This window comes from Aythya fuligula, chromosome 4 (genome assembly GCF_009819795.1).
Source record: "Aythya fuligula isolate bAytFul2 chromosome 4, bAytFul2.pri, whole genome shotgun sequence".
Taxonomy (NCBI): domain Eukaryota; kingdom Metazoa; phylum Chordata; class Aves; order Anseriformes; family Anatidae; genus Aythya; species Aythya fuligula.
The window spans coordinates 27,690,994-27,708,369 of record NC_045562.1 but is presented as its reverse complement, the minus strand read 5'-3'; the positions used below and the strand labels follow the sequence as shown (position 1 = coordinate 27,708,369).

Below are 17,376 nucleotides of genomic sequence, written 5' to 3'. Positions count from 1 at the left end.
TATGATGCCCTGTTCTACAAAAGAAGTATATGTGCACGTGTTTTTATAAGTACTCATTCTCTGATTTGTTTGTTTGTTTTTTGAAGGGGAAATGTTACCAAACGTGGAAATTAATGTAAACCCATTCAGGTCTAGTCATGATACTAATTTGATGTAGTAGAATTCACTGCTTGAATAGATTAGAAGAAAAAGCTGATTTCTGAGCCCACTCCTGTCTTTTACTGACATTGCATTTTGGGGGAACAAATCCAAAGGGAAGCCAGTGAGAGTTGCTACGCTGCACTAAGTTCTGTTTGACTGATCAGAAAGTTCTCCAGGAAATGACACTGTAAGTCTAAAAGCACAGCATCAGCAGATTTGTTTATGTATAAGGCATAAAGGAAAGTGGCAGAGAAAAGAATATTTAGCCTGCAGTGTACATAGCCCACAAAACAGATAAAGAATATAAATCTTTTGAAGGCTCTGTCAGCTATCTGTATTTGCAATTCATCTTGAAGCTCTGAGGGTGTTGCACATTTGCATGTAATTTTAAAGTGGCCTGAAGTCAAAAACAAATTTGTAAGGCAACTTGTGCTGCTTGGGAGGAGAAAGTCAGAGGGATGGCTTTCAGTGATTCTAGATCTAGACAGATTGTGGAGTGAGGAAACAACATACTGGGTTGTCTCTACATCCAAATCCCGCAAAACGCTTAAAGCGAGCTTGAATTTGTGTTGTCACAAACCCAGCGCTAACACGATATGGTATGATGGGCATCTCGCACAGTTTTCCAGCAGTAAGAAAGGAGAGCTGAAGGCTCCAAGGACTGCTCAGAAGGTGTTTTTGTGCACAGTTGTGCTCCTGGAATTAAACAGGGCAGGGAAGTTGAACATGGTGGCTTTGAAAGATGGTAAGGACTGGGTGAGGTGATTTTTGGTTCTCGCTAGGAAGATACACATCGAAAAACCCAGGGCTGACAGTCAGGGCAATGAAACATACTGAGTGCATATGAATATACACATTTAGATATACAAGTATTTATTTATTGTAATTGCATTTTTAGGTGTGAGTTTCAGATGCAGGATGAGTTTCCAAGCTGGTATCGCCAAGTGGCCACGCAGATGTTCTCCTAGAAATATTATTTCCATTATCATCTTGGTTGGAACTAGACAACCCGTAATTCAGGATAATATCCATAGAGTTAAAAAGGATTATTACCAAAACTGCCTGCGAATGGATTCAGTGGAAAAGGATGTTACACAGCCTCACCCTTTTAAGTTAGAAGGTGGGGATAAAAGAGGTGTCAAACTGGGGATGAGGTTCTCTTTTTAGAGATGGGCTGGATGTGTGATTTTCAACTCTTCAGTATTTTGAACCTCTGAAAATTTTCAAGTAAGGCTTTGTGTCCTTTAAAAACAAATCTGCTATGGAAATTGCTCTTTAGCATTTTTCTTTTATGGGTTGTTGTTTTGGGGCAGTTTTGATGTAGTCTAAACGCCTACACTTGTATAAGCAGGTTAAAAAAATGGATGGTTTCTGCTGTCCTGCAGCATTGGAGCTCTGTGGCATGTGGTGATGGTGGCTCTTTATAAGTACCTGAAAGGAAAGTGTGGGGAACTGGGGGTTGGCCTGTTCTCACAGGTAACTAGTGATAGGACCAGAGGGAATGGCCTCAAGTTGCACCAGGAGAGGTTCGGCTTGGAAATGAAGAGATATTTCTTCTCAGAAAGAGCAGCCAGGCACTGGGATGGGTTGCCCAGGGAGGTGGTGGAGTCACTGTCCCTGGGGGTGTTCAAGGAAAGGGTGGACGTGGTGGTTGGGGACATGGTTTAGTGGGTGACAGTGGTGGTAGGGTGATGGTTGGACCAGATGATCCTGGAGGGCTTTTCCAACCTTAATGGTTCTGTGGTCCTGTGATTCTATTGCGAGCGGCTCCCCCAGAGCCCCATGGAGCAATCCAGGCTGTCTTCTCCGTGTGAGCAGCCTCCAGCACCAGGTCGTGCCTTACCCGTGGCTTTCTGCGGTGCACCAAAGTCACCTCCATGATCTCAGTAACCCCCCTGAGCCTTCACTGCCCCCAGACATGCCCCGTGGTGCAGAAACACAGCCCCCCTTCACCCCCGGGCAGCAGCAGCAGGTGCTGGCGGGGCTGGGCTGGGCTGGGCTGGGCTGGGCTGGGCGGCCCGCCCCCTCCTGCGGCTGCCGCGGCTCCTCCCGCCGCCCCTCCCTCCGTCTGTCCGTCCGTCCGTCCGTCCTTCCCTCCCTGCCGGGCCGGCGGGAGCCTGAACGCGTGTGTGTGTGTGCGCGGGGATGGCGGCTCGGCTGCTGCTGGCTCTGTGCGGGCTGCTCGTTGCCTGCCGGGCGGCCGAGCCGGCGGGGGCGGGCGGCGCCAGCCGGCGGCGGCGGCTGAGCTCCGAGGAGGGCATCTCCTTCGAGTACCACCGCTACGCCGAGCTGCGGGAGGCGCTGGTGGCCGTGTGGCTGCAGTGCCCGGCCGTCAGCAGGATCTACACGGTGGGGCGCAGCGCCGAGGGCCGGGAGCTGCTGGTCATCGAGCTGTCCGACCGGCCCGGCGAGCATGAGCCCGGTGAGGCGGCGGCGGGCGGGGGCACGGGGACATTTTGTGCCGGGGGGGCGCGGACCTCGGGCGCTGCCACCCCCGGGGGGCAGAGCCGGGACCCTGAGTGGGGCACCTGCGGTTGTCCCCTCGCCCTTCTGGGGGTTTCGGAGCAGGCCCCGAGTGCTGGGTTTGTAGCTGGAGACGGGCTGTCCCCGGAGCGGGTCCCTGCAGCCCCCTGAACTGGACCCAACTTTCTGCATCCTTAGGGGGCTCACGTTTTGACTGACTGCTTAGGGCTGCTGCTGGCACTTCGAGGTCGTTTATTGGAAGACAGAGGAGGGAGGCAGGGTAACAAAGCATCATCTTGCAATAAAAACGTGTAGGAATTGCAGTGGAAGCCAAACAATTTCTCCGTGGTATGTTGCCATCTCGATGCAAAGGGCGATCCCGACGCTAAGGCTTAACCTGTCACCACTATGTAATCTGCATGCTAAAATGATGCACGGCTCCTGTTGTAACTGAGTTACTGGGAGGGGACGGTCCGCTGCAGCTCTTTTTTTTTTATCTGCCACTTCCGTCAAGCCAGCTGAAATGGGGAGAAAAAGAGCCCTGTGTGTGGTCAGAGATGGAGGCTCCTTCTCCTCCTGCTGCTGCTGTTGGGGATATGGGGAAGGGCTTGTTGCTGGGCCCAGGGAGAAGAGAATCTGGCTTTATGTCACTGAGCGATATCAAACTGCAGAAACAAACATTTCCTCCAGACTGCATCCACACAGAAGCTGCGGGGAGCATGAAGGGTGTTCCGTGCTTCCTATACTGTGCTGGGTCCTTCACAAAAGGAGGCCCGTGGATGAAAAAGCCACATGTTTTAATGCCCAAATCACATGTTGGGGAATGTGATGAGCACTGATGATCTGTAGTGGTAGATGCTGAAGATACTGTGTGTGTGTGATTTTTTTTCCCCCCTCCCCAGAGGATTAGCTAGGATTTGAACCAGAGCATGCTCGTTGTTTTATTTAAACCCTCTGTATCCTTCTGCAAGGTACGGGGCATTGCTCAGAAAAGCAGAGAGCTGCTGCAGCCTCTGTTATCTGCAGTGGCACATGAGAGACTTGGGATCCCTTCAGGAAGGACAGACTCGTGCCTAGCTAGGGCTGTGCTTCTTCGAATTAATCGTAAAGGCATTGAAGCATCTGTGCTGCTCTGTTCCAGAGCCCAAGCACCTCACCATGATGCTCATGGTTGTTTGTATTAGAGGGGCTTTCTTCTTAATAACGTGCCCTTTCTTCTGCTGTGCAGTGAAAGGTAGCACTGTTTGTTTTCCTGTGTGTGTTTTTTTTAAGCTGTGCATTAAAAGAAGTGGAGCCTTGTACGAGCCTTGGCAGGAGCTGTGAGGCTGATTTTGCAGTGCTTACCTGAGCAGGGGGGATCCTTGCTCACTGTGAGGAGCCATGCTGGATTCCCAGGGCAGAACAGGAATATTTTGGGTGATTAAAGCTTCCAGGATCAGGACCCATCTAATTTATTATCATCTATTATTAAAAAATGTTTAGCAGATTCATAGACACAGGCATACGTATAGATTTTTTTTTTTTTCATGACAGGTCAAGGAGTTGTTATTCCTGAGCATAACCTGTTTTTACAAGACAGGATATGTGTCACGGGGTTTATTTTTAAATATATATCTAAATGGGATATGATTTACTTACTGGTTTATGATCTGTAGAGAGCTCGTGCATCTGGAAGCCTGGTGAGTATGCAGAGATGATACCAGAACTATCCAGTGAGCCACCATGAAAACACACAAAAAAATGTTTCTGCTCACTTAGTGAGCAAGTTGATGACAAAATAAATCCGCAAAGTGTCAGCAGAGCATCCGTAAAGATGCTTTATACTGAGTAAAGAGGCTTTGCACTGAATAAATCAAATCTGGCACATACACGCATGCATTACATAAGCACATGTATGTTATGCCCGTACAGCATTGTGTGAGTTCATTCAGTCACACGTGGACATAAGAGTCAACTTCTGTTTTAGAATATCAGCTATTTTTCAAAATAAATTAGTAATACTTGTGCAATATTGAAAACAAATTCAGGAAAGAAATTGAAAGAAAAAACTTAGAAACATACTTTAGATTTCCAGAGCAACTGGAAGAAATCTTTAATAAGCAATCAAAGTGAATCATTAAGGCCTCATCTTTTGGTGGAGTAAATATACACTGGGAGGACTTTTTTTTTTTTTTTTTTTTTTTTGTGAAGCCCTGATACTACATTAGAAACTGGAGCAACTCCATATGAGCAAGTCTGATTTCTTCCATAAGCATTTAAATGTATCTTGGCAAATCTTTGAAATACAGATCAGTTACTTGGAGGGTAAGAGTTGCTGAACTATTCCCATTTTTTGACATGCTAAATGTCAAAAGCATGAGAGTGCTGAAAGTTTCTGATCCCTACATTAAATGCTAGGAGAACGTGTCGCCTTCTCTGCAGATGTGGGTATTTCACTACTCACGTTTCCATTTTGGTTCATGCTACAGTTTGTTCTAGTATTTTGTGATATTTTTTTTTTTTGGCAGTAGTTTCTTTAGGCTAATGGAAAAGAAAGTATTGAATAAGGAGAAGTAAAACCTGGAAATTAAGATGTCTGAACTTTACCAAACAGTTCTACACTGGGGAAGCTGTGCCTTAACAGAAAGTTAAGGCAAAGCAAGATGTGAATGAGCTTGTATCAGTGGTTAGGTGTAAAAGGTGTTGTATGACCTGAGACTCAAAGTGATCAAAACATTTTAGAGTGGTTTTGATTAAGTGAGAAAATACCATTTGGTCCCCGTGCTTGCTAAAAATTGGCAAAGTTGACAGAAGACAGCAGAGGGCAAGGCGAGATAAAGCAAGGAGAAAGAGATGATGGGAAACTGATGATGCACCAAAGGAAAACAGAGAACAGTTGACAGTAAAGCACAGGTTATTTCCGGGACAAAGTAAATAATGTTTTGCCTTAATTGCTGTGCAGGTGCGACTACTTGCAAATATAGCAAATAGACTCTGGCTTCAGATATCTGATGTGCTGTTGAAAAAACACCAAGTAGATGCTGATCTCTCAAGGCCTTTTTATGCCCAAAATGAGCTTATTTATAGTCATAAGTTTGTATTCTTTAATAGCAGTGAAATATATTTAGAATCGATTAATGCTCAAAGCAGTTCCTCCACCATTAATGTTCAGCCACTTGTTTAGGCGTGCTGCCACTTCTGACTCATTTGTACCATTGATTTTGGTGGCACAGGATCAGTCCTCTCCATTACCGCTTCCCTTCTACCTGCTGAAAATGAGACATCTGAGATTCTTAATTTTTTTGTTCTTTACCTGAAAAAGTTGCAACTAAAAAATTATCTCAAATTCTACTTCGTTTAAAAATCAAGCAAACATTTATATATACATATTTTCAGTGTTGTAGTTTTATGAAATTCTGCAAGTAAAGATTATTAAGTGACTGGTTGCGTGTGGTATAGATGCATGCCCCAAAAATTTCTTTTGCACCAAGTGGAGAGAAGAGAGGATGGATGAAAATACAGGCTCTGTGACAACAAAACGATCTGCAAGTTTGTGGCATCTTCATCAGATTACTCATGCTGGAGAAGAGCACACAAGGAATCCTGAGAATGTTGGCACTTCAAACGCAGTGTTTCGGAGTTTCTCAAACCAGCCCATAGTTCAGAGTAGTTTTTCAGTTTTAATGATTCTGCTGTTCATCCTTCACCTCGCAAGTGTCTGTGAAAGTGGGATGAGGTGCGAGCACGCCATGTGTGAGGCGGGTGAAGGACGCCTTTGCCTGGCTGTAGGAGCCTGTGGGTGTGATGGCAGCAGGCTGTGAGCAGCCTCGCCAGGCCTAGTACGGCCGCCTCGACCTCCTCAACCTCTGGCACCACCACTCTGTGCAAGACCCCTCTTGGCACAGCGGGGAGGTGGGCTGGATGGGTCACTGGTGGCACAGAGCCAAAATAAGCTTCTTGGCTTTCAAAATGGCTTGGTGCTCCCCTGTTCCTGTGCTGGTCCCATAGAGGAGCCCAATGTTGGGCTCTTACATGCCTCTGCCCCAGCCTTGCCCTGCAAGGTCAGCAAGCACTGGAGCCACTTCCTCCTGAAAAAATGTAATTCAAGTCTGCCTGAGAGAGAAGTGAAAACCATGCCTCTGCTGTGTATAAATGAGTGGGGAAATCCAAGATCTGTCTGATAATACAAAAAACGTACCTAGGTCTTATTTCTGTCATCGAAGCACTCCTGCACTCAGCTGTGGCATCAGCCATCTGGGGTAACACTTGCTGGGACAAGAAGTTGTGGTAAGTAAACCTGACAAATACATGGGACAGAGAGTGTTGTTCACAATGTTTGTATTTCAGTGTTGAACAGAAGCCCATATAATTTTTTAATTTTTTAAAATGATTTTGGCAGTTTAAGATTGCTGCGAGCAAAATGTTGGTCTTTTTTGAAAAACAAAAAATACAAAACCAGCAGCAGCAAAGAGGAACAGCTGTGCAGGAGGCTGCCATGGTTTCAGCACAGCGTGGACAGGATCCTGCTGTGCTCCTGGAGCACTGTTGGGACACCACTCAGTGTCACCTTGGGACCTGACGGGCTGCTTCCCTTCAGCTGGGTGCTTGCTGCGCTGGGGTGGGCAGCGAGATGTGGTAGTGGTGGTGATGTTAGGAAGCATGCTGCTTGTCTCTGGGTTACAGTGATGTCGTCAGGTGATGCTGGTCTAATTTTGTCACTTACAATTTAATTGTTAAAATTGTTAAAAAAGTTAATTGCACTTGGCTTTGTAAAGCTTCTTTTCCTTACTCTTGGAATTTACACATAAAAATCTTGTGAGTTATTTGATAGCTCGCATTAATGGGGTTGCGTCCCATGCAAAGTCTACCTATTGCGTAGGTAGCCTTCGGCATTTTGGATTTTTTCTTTTGTGCATCAGGAAACAGTTTCTTTCTGTCACAGGGGATATGCTACTGACTCACCTTCTGGGAGTGCTGGTGGTCTAGGGCAAAGTGGAGGCTGGCTGCACCTTGCTCAGGCTGCGGGAGGCTGAGAGGCTGGAATTAACTTTCCCATGAAATTACAGAGAATTTCAAACCTACTTGTCAGCACACATTTTTTCAAAAATAAAAATATTTTCTTCCTTAAATAATGTGTTCGTGTTATTTCTGGATTCATCACGTCTTCCTATCCTGACTTTAATGCTCATTTAAATATAAAGAGGTACAGAATACCCGGAGAAAAATATTGTTGCTCACAAAACTGATGCAAATAAAGGAGAGGTAGCTACATTTATAGATCACATTTGCAGTTGATTGGTAATGCCGTTCACGTTGCTATTGAAGTGGATGGAAATTTACAGTAAGTGTTGTTGGGCAGCTGTGCTAGACAGTCTCTGCAGTGTTTCCTAGAGATTTAATACCCTTTCTCCAAATTGCTTCACTGGCTGAGGTATTTCATGTCTTCCATTTTTGTAAGATTGTTTAAAAAGGGTGAAGAGAAGACTGTGTGTTACCTGCAGATGCACTATAGATCCCAGCTACTGCATCTAAAAAGTTTCCTTTTTACTTTCTGGAATAACAAAAAGGTGAAATGATCTGTAGTGAAAAAGGCTATAATCACAAGGAGCATAGCATGACTCCACAGAAGGCAGCTATTTTATTTTTCGGGTTTAAAATTAGTCTGGGAGTGCAGAAGCATTCTGAGTTGGTTGGTCTGACTCAGACTGGTTTTGACCATCCTACTCCTTTTGAAAGTGCTGATTATTTTGACTCAATTTCTTTTAGAGAGAACAGTTATCCTTCCCACCCACACCTGCAGAATGCCATAGCAGTTCCCAGTGAAAACAGGAGGTGAGCCTGTTCTCTTGTTACTTGCATTAAATGGATGTTTAATTCTGGTGCAATTAATGTGAACTCCAGAGAACTAGTGAGGAGTATATACAGCACAGTGATTTCCAAAGATTTTGTGTGATGTTTTGTTAAATATGTAAGTTGTAATCATGGGATGTTTCAAAAAGGGACTTTGCTATTATATTGATTCTTAATTTACTGTATTCAGGGTAAACTATAAATTTGTCTGTAATTTAGAGATCAATATCTCAAACCTTTAAATTTCACTTAGGGCAAAAGGTGCAAAACAGGTCTTCCTATTTTATAAAAGTACATTTTTTTTCTGTAACAGAGGATCTGCCACTAGGTTCATGCAACAGGTTAGTATTAAATCTAATTTAGAGCTAGTTCTATGTTCATTTTACCTAAGTTTTGTCTTTCAAAGGGGGTACAAGCCTACATGCTCGACATTCATATTCATAATATATTCTTTTTTTGCTGGTTAGTAGGTAGACTGTTAGTTGAGCTGCAATGCCCAAACTGACATGCCCTGAACATCTCTCTTCTCCAGTGACTGTGAGAGTTGCTGACATTGGGCAGGCTTTTCATTCAGCAATATGTGCAAGAGCTTGTTGGAAAGACCTGATGAATACCATCCTCAATGTTTCATCATCTAAAAATTCCTGTTTTACTGTATATGCTTGCTTTGAAAAAAATGCTGTTCATGAACCCTACCTGACCTTTTCTCAGCATTTTCAATTCATATTGTTAAGTCTCCATAGCTATTTCATTCGTATTCCTCCATGTCTCATGTCACGTTTATATATATATTTTTAAACAAAAGTCTCGTATGTGTATTACCACAGACTTGTGGTTATTTTTTCCATTCAGTTGGGAGGTAAATTGGAAAGGCTTGTAGCTGAGTCCTCTTAAAATTTAGTGGAATCAAGGAAAAGTGAAAATTGGCATGTGTACTTCAAGACTCCTGGGTAGGTAATTAAAATGATGGGTAGAGTTTTGAGCAGGGGAGTTGCATTTGTTTTGAGGTAAGTTGCAAATCAAAAGATGGGATTCACTGAATTCAGTGGGATGAGGGTGGTTGGCAGCTTGCTTTCTGGTATGCTGAGGCTAAATGAAGACACCAAAGGCCTTTTCAGTTAAAAGGCTGAAAAAAAATCTTACCGGGGTAATGGTGGTAGGGATAGCTGTTCCTTACGTGGAGCCATTCTGTACTGTGAACATGAGCTGCCTGATGTACAACCAAAGAAGGGTGCTGCCCTGGCTGCAGCCTGCTTGCAGCGAGAATAGCCATCGTGTGCCATTTTAAATGCTTACACTTCCATGTGAATCTTCCTTAAAGCCAAGGGTGTTGTTTGGTCAGATGGGACTTGTGGCTGTGTGGCCAAGATTTAACAAACTGTTTTCTTGGCAAAGTCATCCTTGCTGACATGCCAATTTAATGATCCAGGAGGTTTTTATGGCATCTGGAAAGTGTGACCCTGACCTTTGCCATATTGGCTCTCCAAACAAAAGAGAAATCGTGCAGTGCTTTGCTATGAGAAAATCTGCTTAGATACAGAGAAAGCAAAAAAGGCGAAGTATGTCAAAGATAACTTTTTGCATAGTTGTCGTCACACTACTAGATAAATAACAAATATGTTTTGTTACTGCATATTTTTCCCCTGAGATTTCTAGCAGCAAGACATATCATTTGAATGTCCTCTCACTTCTGCATCCCAAAAGACAGCAAAAGGGAGCTTTGTCATTGCCCTTCATTAGCACACTGCTGTCCTTCAGCATTATGAGCTGTATATTCCTTGCACATCTATCATTCAAAATTAACTTCTTTTCTTGTGGTAAATGAAGGTTTTGGGATTTTGGCTAGTTCTGCATTTTGCACAAAGGAATAGGTTTTGCTTAAATTTTTGCAAAAAGTTGGGATGGGATGAGTCTAAGATCTAACTATATAATTCTTACCCACGTAAAAATGTTACTTCACAGAGAGCTGTTTGGTAAGCTTACTGTGTCAGATCTTCATCTGATATGAGCTGAATGGTGCTTTAATTTCTCCTCTCACACAGCTGATGAGCATCTATAAGTCAAACTGAAGTCAGTGGGAGCTGTATCTCTGAATCTTCATGATAAGCAGGAGGCTTGTAAATCCTAAAGCTCAAGCCTGCTTGCGTGCGTACCCTTAAAAAAGAAAACTAAATGCGGCTGCCATTCCGAAATAGCCTGCAGTTAAGCAATGAGCAGTCTAAATTTATGCTTTTCAGAATAAAATTTCTTTTCTTTTTTTGTGACGTCAGTACGTAGCAGAGTGGAGAGAAAAGGGAAGCTGTGGAGTCGGGAGCTGGGCTACCCTGTGTATAATCTTTTCACAACGACATTGGAGGAAGTTGCTTTGCAGAGAAGAAGTGGTCTTGTGATAAAGGGTGCCTGACTTATTTTCCGGCTTTACCACATTTCTCTTGTGTTTTTGGATAAGAACATCTTCTCCTTGTGCCTCAGCTTCTCACCTACGTGACAGGGAACATCATACTCCCTTGCTTTAGTTAGCATGTGCCGATGCCACGTGCCCAGTACACGTACCTGATAGATGGTGTGTGGCTCAGTGTTTGATCTACTTCCAAGACGCAGTTCCTACCTGCTTCCTCTCTCCTTTTCCCAGTAGCAAGCAGCCCCAGTATTAGTGCTGGCTCAGCTATGCTAACAGGCATACAGCGAGGAGGAGTTGAAACCTTCTTCCCGTTTACCTGCTGTGGATGTACATTTTTGTTATTGTTTGTGAGCTGCCCTGATAGGGAGGTACCGATTCTCCCTTTTCTTCCAGGGCTGGCAGGGAGAGTCGCAATAGAGACACCTATATTTGCAGTTTCTATGTGTTACAGTTAGGAGGGCAAACCTGTAGTGGTAATAGTATGAATCTTTAGTGTAAATCAAATAGTGCAAATTTCTAGTGGAGAAACCTATAAATAAACAGAAATAGGGTCCTGCTAACAGCAGTCAATGCAGAAAGAAAAGTCTCTGACAACATAACCCCAGAACAGAGAAGTTTAAGAGCCAACAATCTAATCTGACTTGAAAATTGAAGAATTGTCTGAAATAGATGTAGCCATGGTGACAGAGAGGATTAACAGCCTGAGACTGATTTCATTGGTCTGCTGCTAGCACAAGTTGCTTGTTTGAGCAGCATTAATATGTTGTCTCATGCTGCTTTATATGCTGAGACCATCTGGCATTAGTGGTATTTAAAGGTGCAGTCATGTTATGGAAGGAGTTGGCCAACATGGTTTGATTTATGCTTGTAAGACAAGTTATGAGAGTTAAGAGGTCTTTCAAAAACAGCCTTATGCCCTAAAAATATTCTAGAAAGTCACAGCGCACAGAGAAATGAAGTGAGGCTTTGGGAAGCCACGCAGGGAATTCCTGAAGTTTATCTTCAGTCAACACAAATTTAAAGTATGTCCTGTACAAACATGCACTTTTGCATGTTTCTTCAGGTGTGTATGTGTGGGCAGCCACCATTTGCTTTGCAAAATGAAGCCTATACAGTGTGGAGCTGTTTGGGAGCCACAGCTCCAATACCTTGAACAAGCATGGGATCGTATTGCTCATCATGCTGTGTATTAAGGAAAAATATGTCATAAAGGAACAAAACAAAGCTGACCAAACAGATCCCCTCTAAGATACTTTGGAGTCTGCGCTTTCAAGAAATGGTCTATTTCAATTTTCTTTCAGTTTTGCTACATACTATTGAAAATATATTTCTGAGCAAAGTATTTGATAAGAAAAGGAGTTTTGTAGAGACTAAGATTAGATAAACCTTATCTTTGATCTATTTATAGCTGTGAGTCTTCATCTCCTTTCCTTAATGCGACTGTAGAGTGGGTGTTATCTTCCAAAGGAGCTTATGCCACAGTGCAGGCATTGTACAGATGCTTGTGAATTTCACTTCTTTCCTTCCTCCTTTTCCTTTTCCTTTTCCTTTTCCTTTTCCTTTTCCTTTTCCTTTTCCTTTTCCTTTTCCTTTTCCTTTTCCTTTTCCTTTTCCTTTTCCTTTTCCTTTTCCTTTTCCTTTTCCTTTTCCTTACTTGTTATCGTGATGCTTATTTATTCCCAAGAATTTTCCCCAGGCAGAGATGGATGGTTGAAGAGTGACCAAATACTAACCAGAAAGTGTTCCTGTCTGAGCTTCCGAGTTCCAGCGTGGAGGTCCATGTCTGTGCTAAGCATCATAGCAATGCTTAAATGTGTAAAAATGGAGGGAAAATTAGCCAGGGACTTTGTTGTCCTGTACAGACTTAAAACTAAGTTGAAATCAAAGTTAAATCTTGTTAATAAATGCTCTGAAGGCGTACGACTGGAAGCATTTTTACATTCTCAAATACTGACATTCTGTAGTTACTGATGAAAATGGTGCTAACAGCTACGTAACACCTGTCCGCAGATATTGATGTGATATCCATTGGATCGTGGTGGTAGGTACACTGTGTTGCACAACAAAAAAAAATAAAAACAAAAGACTTGGGATCTATTTCAGAAACCCTTAGGTTTTAAGGCTTTATTCTGGAGCTCTGATGCCAACATAAATTCATTTTATGAGTTCACTTCAAATGCAAGACCCAAGAAACACATAGCTGTGGATGTTCTAGCCCCTTTAAATAGCTTTTCAATTATTATATTTCATGCCTAATGTTTTTACAGCTTAGTCCTATTTTCACTCTGTCAGAAAGAGTATAGGGCTCATGACAAATGGTAAGTAACTTACCTCCCAAGCCCCAGTTCCTTGTTTGTAAGTCAGTTCAATCCCTGTTTTTTTTTATTTCTAAGTCAGTCATTGAGTTATGTCTGAGCCAAAGCTTGGGTGCAGTTTTGGGGAGCTGTTCACCCCAAGACCCATCTCGCTGTGACATGGTCAGGACAGCTACAGGACGGTGTGTTGCTTTGATTCCTGCACAGGCTTCCAGTGCCACCTCATCATGGTTGACAACTTCACGTGCCATCTGTGTATATCCACAGCACAACCAAGGTATGCCATGCATTTTTACAGTGTTGTGACATTAAAATGAGCCTGAGAGGCAGTGACACAGCCCTCACATGATTTCAGGCACTTTAAACTAAATAAACTTACAAATAATTACTTCATAAAGACTCCTGGTGGGGCCATATAGCTTTGTCCAACCATGGAGATGACTGGAAGGCCCCTGATCAGTGAGGGCATAAGGCACCCACACCACTCAATGTGAGGGCTCTGCTGGGTACCATTAGCAATATAGGCATGGCCATCATTGCTCATGTCTAGTTTTAGAATCAGAAGTTATAGTTTCTTGAAAATCATTTGTACTTAAAAACTTAATTTCTGAAGCCATCTATTTTGGCCAGGTGCTACACCATTCTTTCTCAGTATTTAGTTTGTTTCAGTTCTTCAGATACTGAAGTTTAACATATTAATATTTATATTCTGGGAATTAACTCTTTTTTTCTTTATTTTTTCCCCCCATTCCATTCATTTCAAAGAATGGAATGCCATTTCCATTCCTGCTACATTGCCACAACCCTTAAAGTAGCCTAATCAACTGCAATTGATTAAACTATTCACAGATTATTTCAATATGAGGAAAGATGATACAATTGAGAAACAATACGATCTAAAATAGTGGTCGCATTGCTTAACAGTATATTGAGTTGCAAAGTGCAATGACTTGGGCTGTCTGAAATTGAAAGAGTTGCAAGTAGGCTTTCGGTCTCTGTTGTGGCCAATGCAATTCTTTAGATTGACTATTAATATGAGGTGGGATCAACGTAGATGAATTTCTCATATGTTTTATGATCTATTTTATTGATAGCCCTGAAAACTAATGATAAGAAAATGTATTTTTGAAATAACCAGCCAGAAATGGCTAATGACAAGTTCTTACCACAATACCTTTGTAATAGATCTATAGATCCATTTAAACAATATATCTTCTATATTTGGTGGATCACTTATTAATTAATCTTTCCATATTATGGGGGCAATTTCAGAAACCCGTATTTAGAAGCTGCTGAATTATCAGAAGGTGAAATGTCTCCTGTACAAAGAATCGATCAAAGCCTCCAGCAATGTTCTTTTTAAATGTAAAGAGAGCTGCTATTAGATTTATGCTTCCTGTGCGTTGTCCTAGGGAAACTGCACCTTTGGAGAATATTCCAGTGCTATTCCAGTAAGTCCAGTGAAATCAGCATATAAGGTTACTTTGGAGCGCTTAGGTGTTAGTCTAAGATTTGACAAAGGTTTAGTGCCCATCTACGCCCCTGACAACCTCTGTGACTTTGAGAAAGGTGCCTGGACTTCAGTTCGCCCTCTGGGGCACGGGAGCAGTGTTTCATGTCTGTGAGTTGTCCAAATACCACAGAAGCTGGAGGTACTGATGATCCAGTCTGTTATTCACTTTCTGCTTCCCAGGAACTGGAAGAAGGATTAGGATAATCTAAGCCAAAAACCCCAAGAGTTTGAGAAACCAGAGGAGGTGGAGTGTCCTGTTGCAGGTCCAACTAGAGTGTTCTTTAGTGTCCTCTCTAATGACCAGAATTACAAACAGAGCTGTACTTTGCAGAAGAACACGTGAGCATCCCAACATGAATAGCTTACTATTTGCCTATTGCTGGTGCCTGTCACCTGGGATCACTTCCCAGACTATTTCTATTAAAATTAATTGCATGGACAGTGAGTTATATAGACCTTACCTTATTGCTGGTTTAAAAAAATGTAGGCTGAAAACTTTATAGCTCCTAGTTCTAATTGAGACTCATTGCATCCTGGAAACCTGTGAATGGCATACAGTTTTTTGATACAAAGATTCATTTAAAACATTTTTTTTCTTTTGTTTTTTTTTCTTCTTTCTTTCTTTTCATCCTCTTCTTCTCAATTTTTTTTTTTTTTAATTTTATTTTTATTTTTAAATCAATGAAGTTGTCCTTCAAAAGCAACCTCTCAAAATTCAGTGGCATGAAACAAAGCAGAGGAAACAGAAGACTGAATAAAATGTGCTTTTGCTGCAGATTCTTTAGACTTCTGGTTTTCACCAGCTCTGTGGCTGCATTATAGGGTGTGTTGAGATTGTGCTGTGTCGAAGGAAGCTGTAGTTTACAACAACAAAATGGCATGTTAGTAAGCAGTCTGTTTTTAACATTGTGGTTTAGAGGAGAACTCGCCCTTTCTGCGGGAGGATCTCCAGCAGAATCTGAGGAAAATGAAAGCAGCTGCAGCTGTAGAAGGAAATGTACATTAAAAATGCCAGGGAGCAGTCACAGGCAAGGATCCTCCTACATCTATTGTAGCTGTCATTAAAGGTCTCTTTGAAAGCTTTCAACAAAGGTAGAAATCCCATTTACATGCATAAGGGGGTAGACAAGTAATGACATCAGTGTTTCAGCTGATGATCAGGAGATTGCTGCAGCCTGTAATCAGCTGGGATCTGTCATTCCCAGATAGGAGCCTCTCAGTATAAGGGGCAGTAAGTGTGCGGGGTCTCACCTCATTTGTACGAGTGGAAGCAAACCAAATGCCGTGCTAATTTCACAATTAATATTTTTACGGCAAAATGCTGACTTGGTTATTGAGATTTTCATGGACAGACTCAGCAGGAATATGGATCAAACTCCTGCTGCTTGTGTTCGAGGAGGGGTTGGATGATTTCACTGCAGTCATCGTTCTCTTACATTGCCTTTAGTTGCCTTTGTGTTAGTCTCTGTTATCAAAAACAAAACAAAACAAATCCAGCAGTATTAGAATTAATGCAGCATTAAATTCTCTTTGTGTTTACTTGACAAACCGGGTAGCACATATTTAATTTTTGAAACAGTTTTTCAGAAACACAGTAAGTGCATTTCAAGAAATACATGTCAAGAGTTATTTCTTCCAGCTTTCCCATTAACTGTTTTACAATGATGAATGTATCTTCCAGCAAAGCAGTCAAAATTAAACAGCTTGAAAATCTATGGGGATTTCAGTTCTGCACACAGTGAAGTCCATTGAAGCTTTGTCAGTGACGTCAAGGGATCCAGAGATTAACATGCTATCTGTGCTGATAAGTACTGGGGGAGTGAGGCAAAAGGGCTAGCTGTAGGGGTCTTCATCAGATATTATGAACAGATACCATTAATAACATGAAGTAACTCAGGTTAAAATCAAGCATTATTTCTATTATTTCTATTATTTTGTATTATGAGTGCTGTAGCTGGTGAGCTGATCTTTAAAGCTCCTTGAATACTCAAAAGAGGAAAGCAAAATAAAAACAAACAAACAAAAACACACACACACAAAAACAACAAAACAAAAAAAAACCATGACACTAGTCCTTATCTTAGGTACAATTTCACATTATAAAGTAGGTACTTGACAAACTTCCCAGCTTTCCATACTCAAGCTGCAATTACCTATTCATGAAGTGATGACATTTAATAGTGCTGCTGGCTGTTGCCACATCAGTGCAGTGCCAAGGAGACTTCTGACTTATTGTGGGCAGGGCAAGAACCAGTCAGTAGTTGTGAGATTTTTCTAATTCTTTTCTATAAGCAAATGAACCCCAGACCCTGGAAGGATTTGTTTTAATACAAAATATGCAGATACAAATTAACAGGCAATTATGCTTGACCCGGTGTTTGCAAGCTATTTTATACTGTTAATTGGGTATAGTTAAAGGTTTAACAAGAGGTATAATATATGAAGTCCATGCTCTTTTGTTTTTATCAATAACGTAGCTAATTAGTGATGTTCTGACTTTCTTGATCTTATTAGCAAAACTTCAGTGTCCTTCACTGTGTGCAGAATTGATATTCTGATCGATTTTTTTTTTCTGTTTGCTTGGCTATCCCTAGAAGCAATTATAAGTTCAGACTCCCTCAGAAAGCAACCTTTCTTACAAAGCTCTTGGGGAAATAACAAAAAAACAAAACAAACAACAACAAAAAGTAACAAGCCCTTCCCAATGCTGCTTT

General features: G+C 42.1%; 1 protein-coding gene across 1 annotated transcript in view; it reads left to right on the top strand.

Moving 5' to 3' along the window:
* Positions 1-2,244: 2,244 nt before the first annotated feature.
* The window catches only part of CPE (carboxypeptidase E), a 54,839-nt gene continuing 39,707 nt past the window's right edge, over positions 2,245-17,376 (top strand). Inside the window, exon 1 of the mRNA XM_032186850.1 lies at positions 2,245-2,563. Within this exon, the coding sequence (XP_032042741.1) occupies positions 2,287-2,563 (277 nt within the window). The 5' untranslated portion in view covers positions 2,245-2,286. The remainder of the gene's footprint in view (positions 2,564-17,376) is intronic.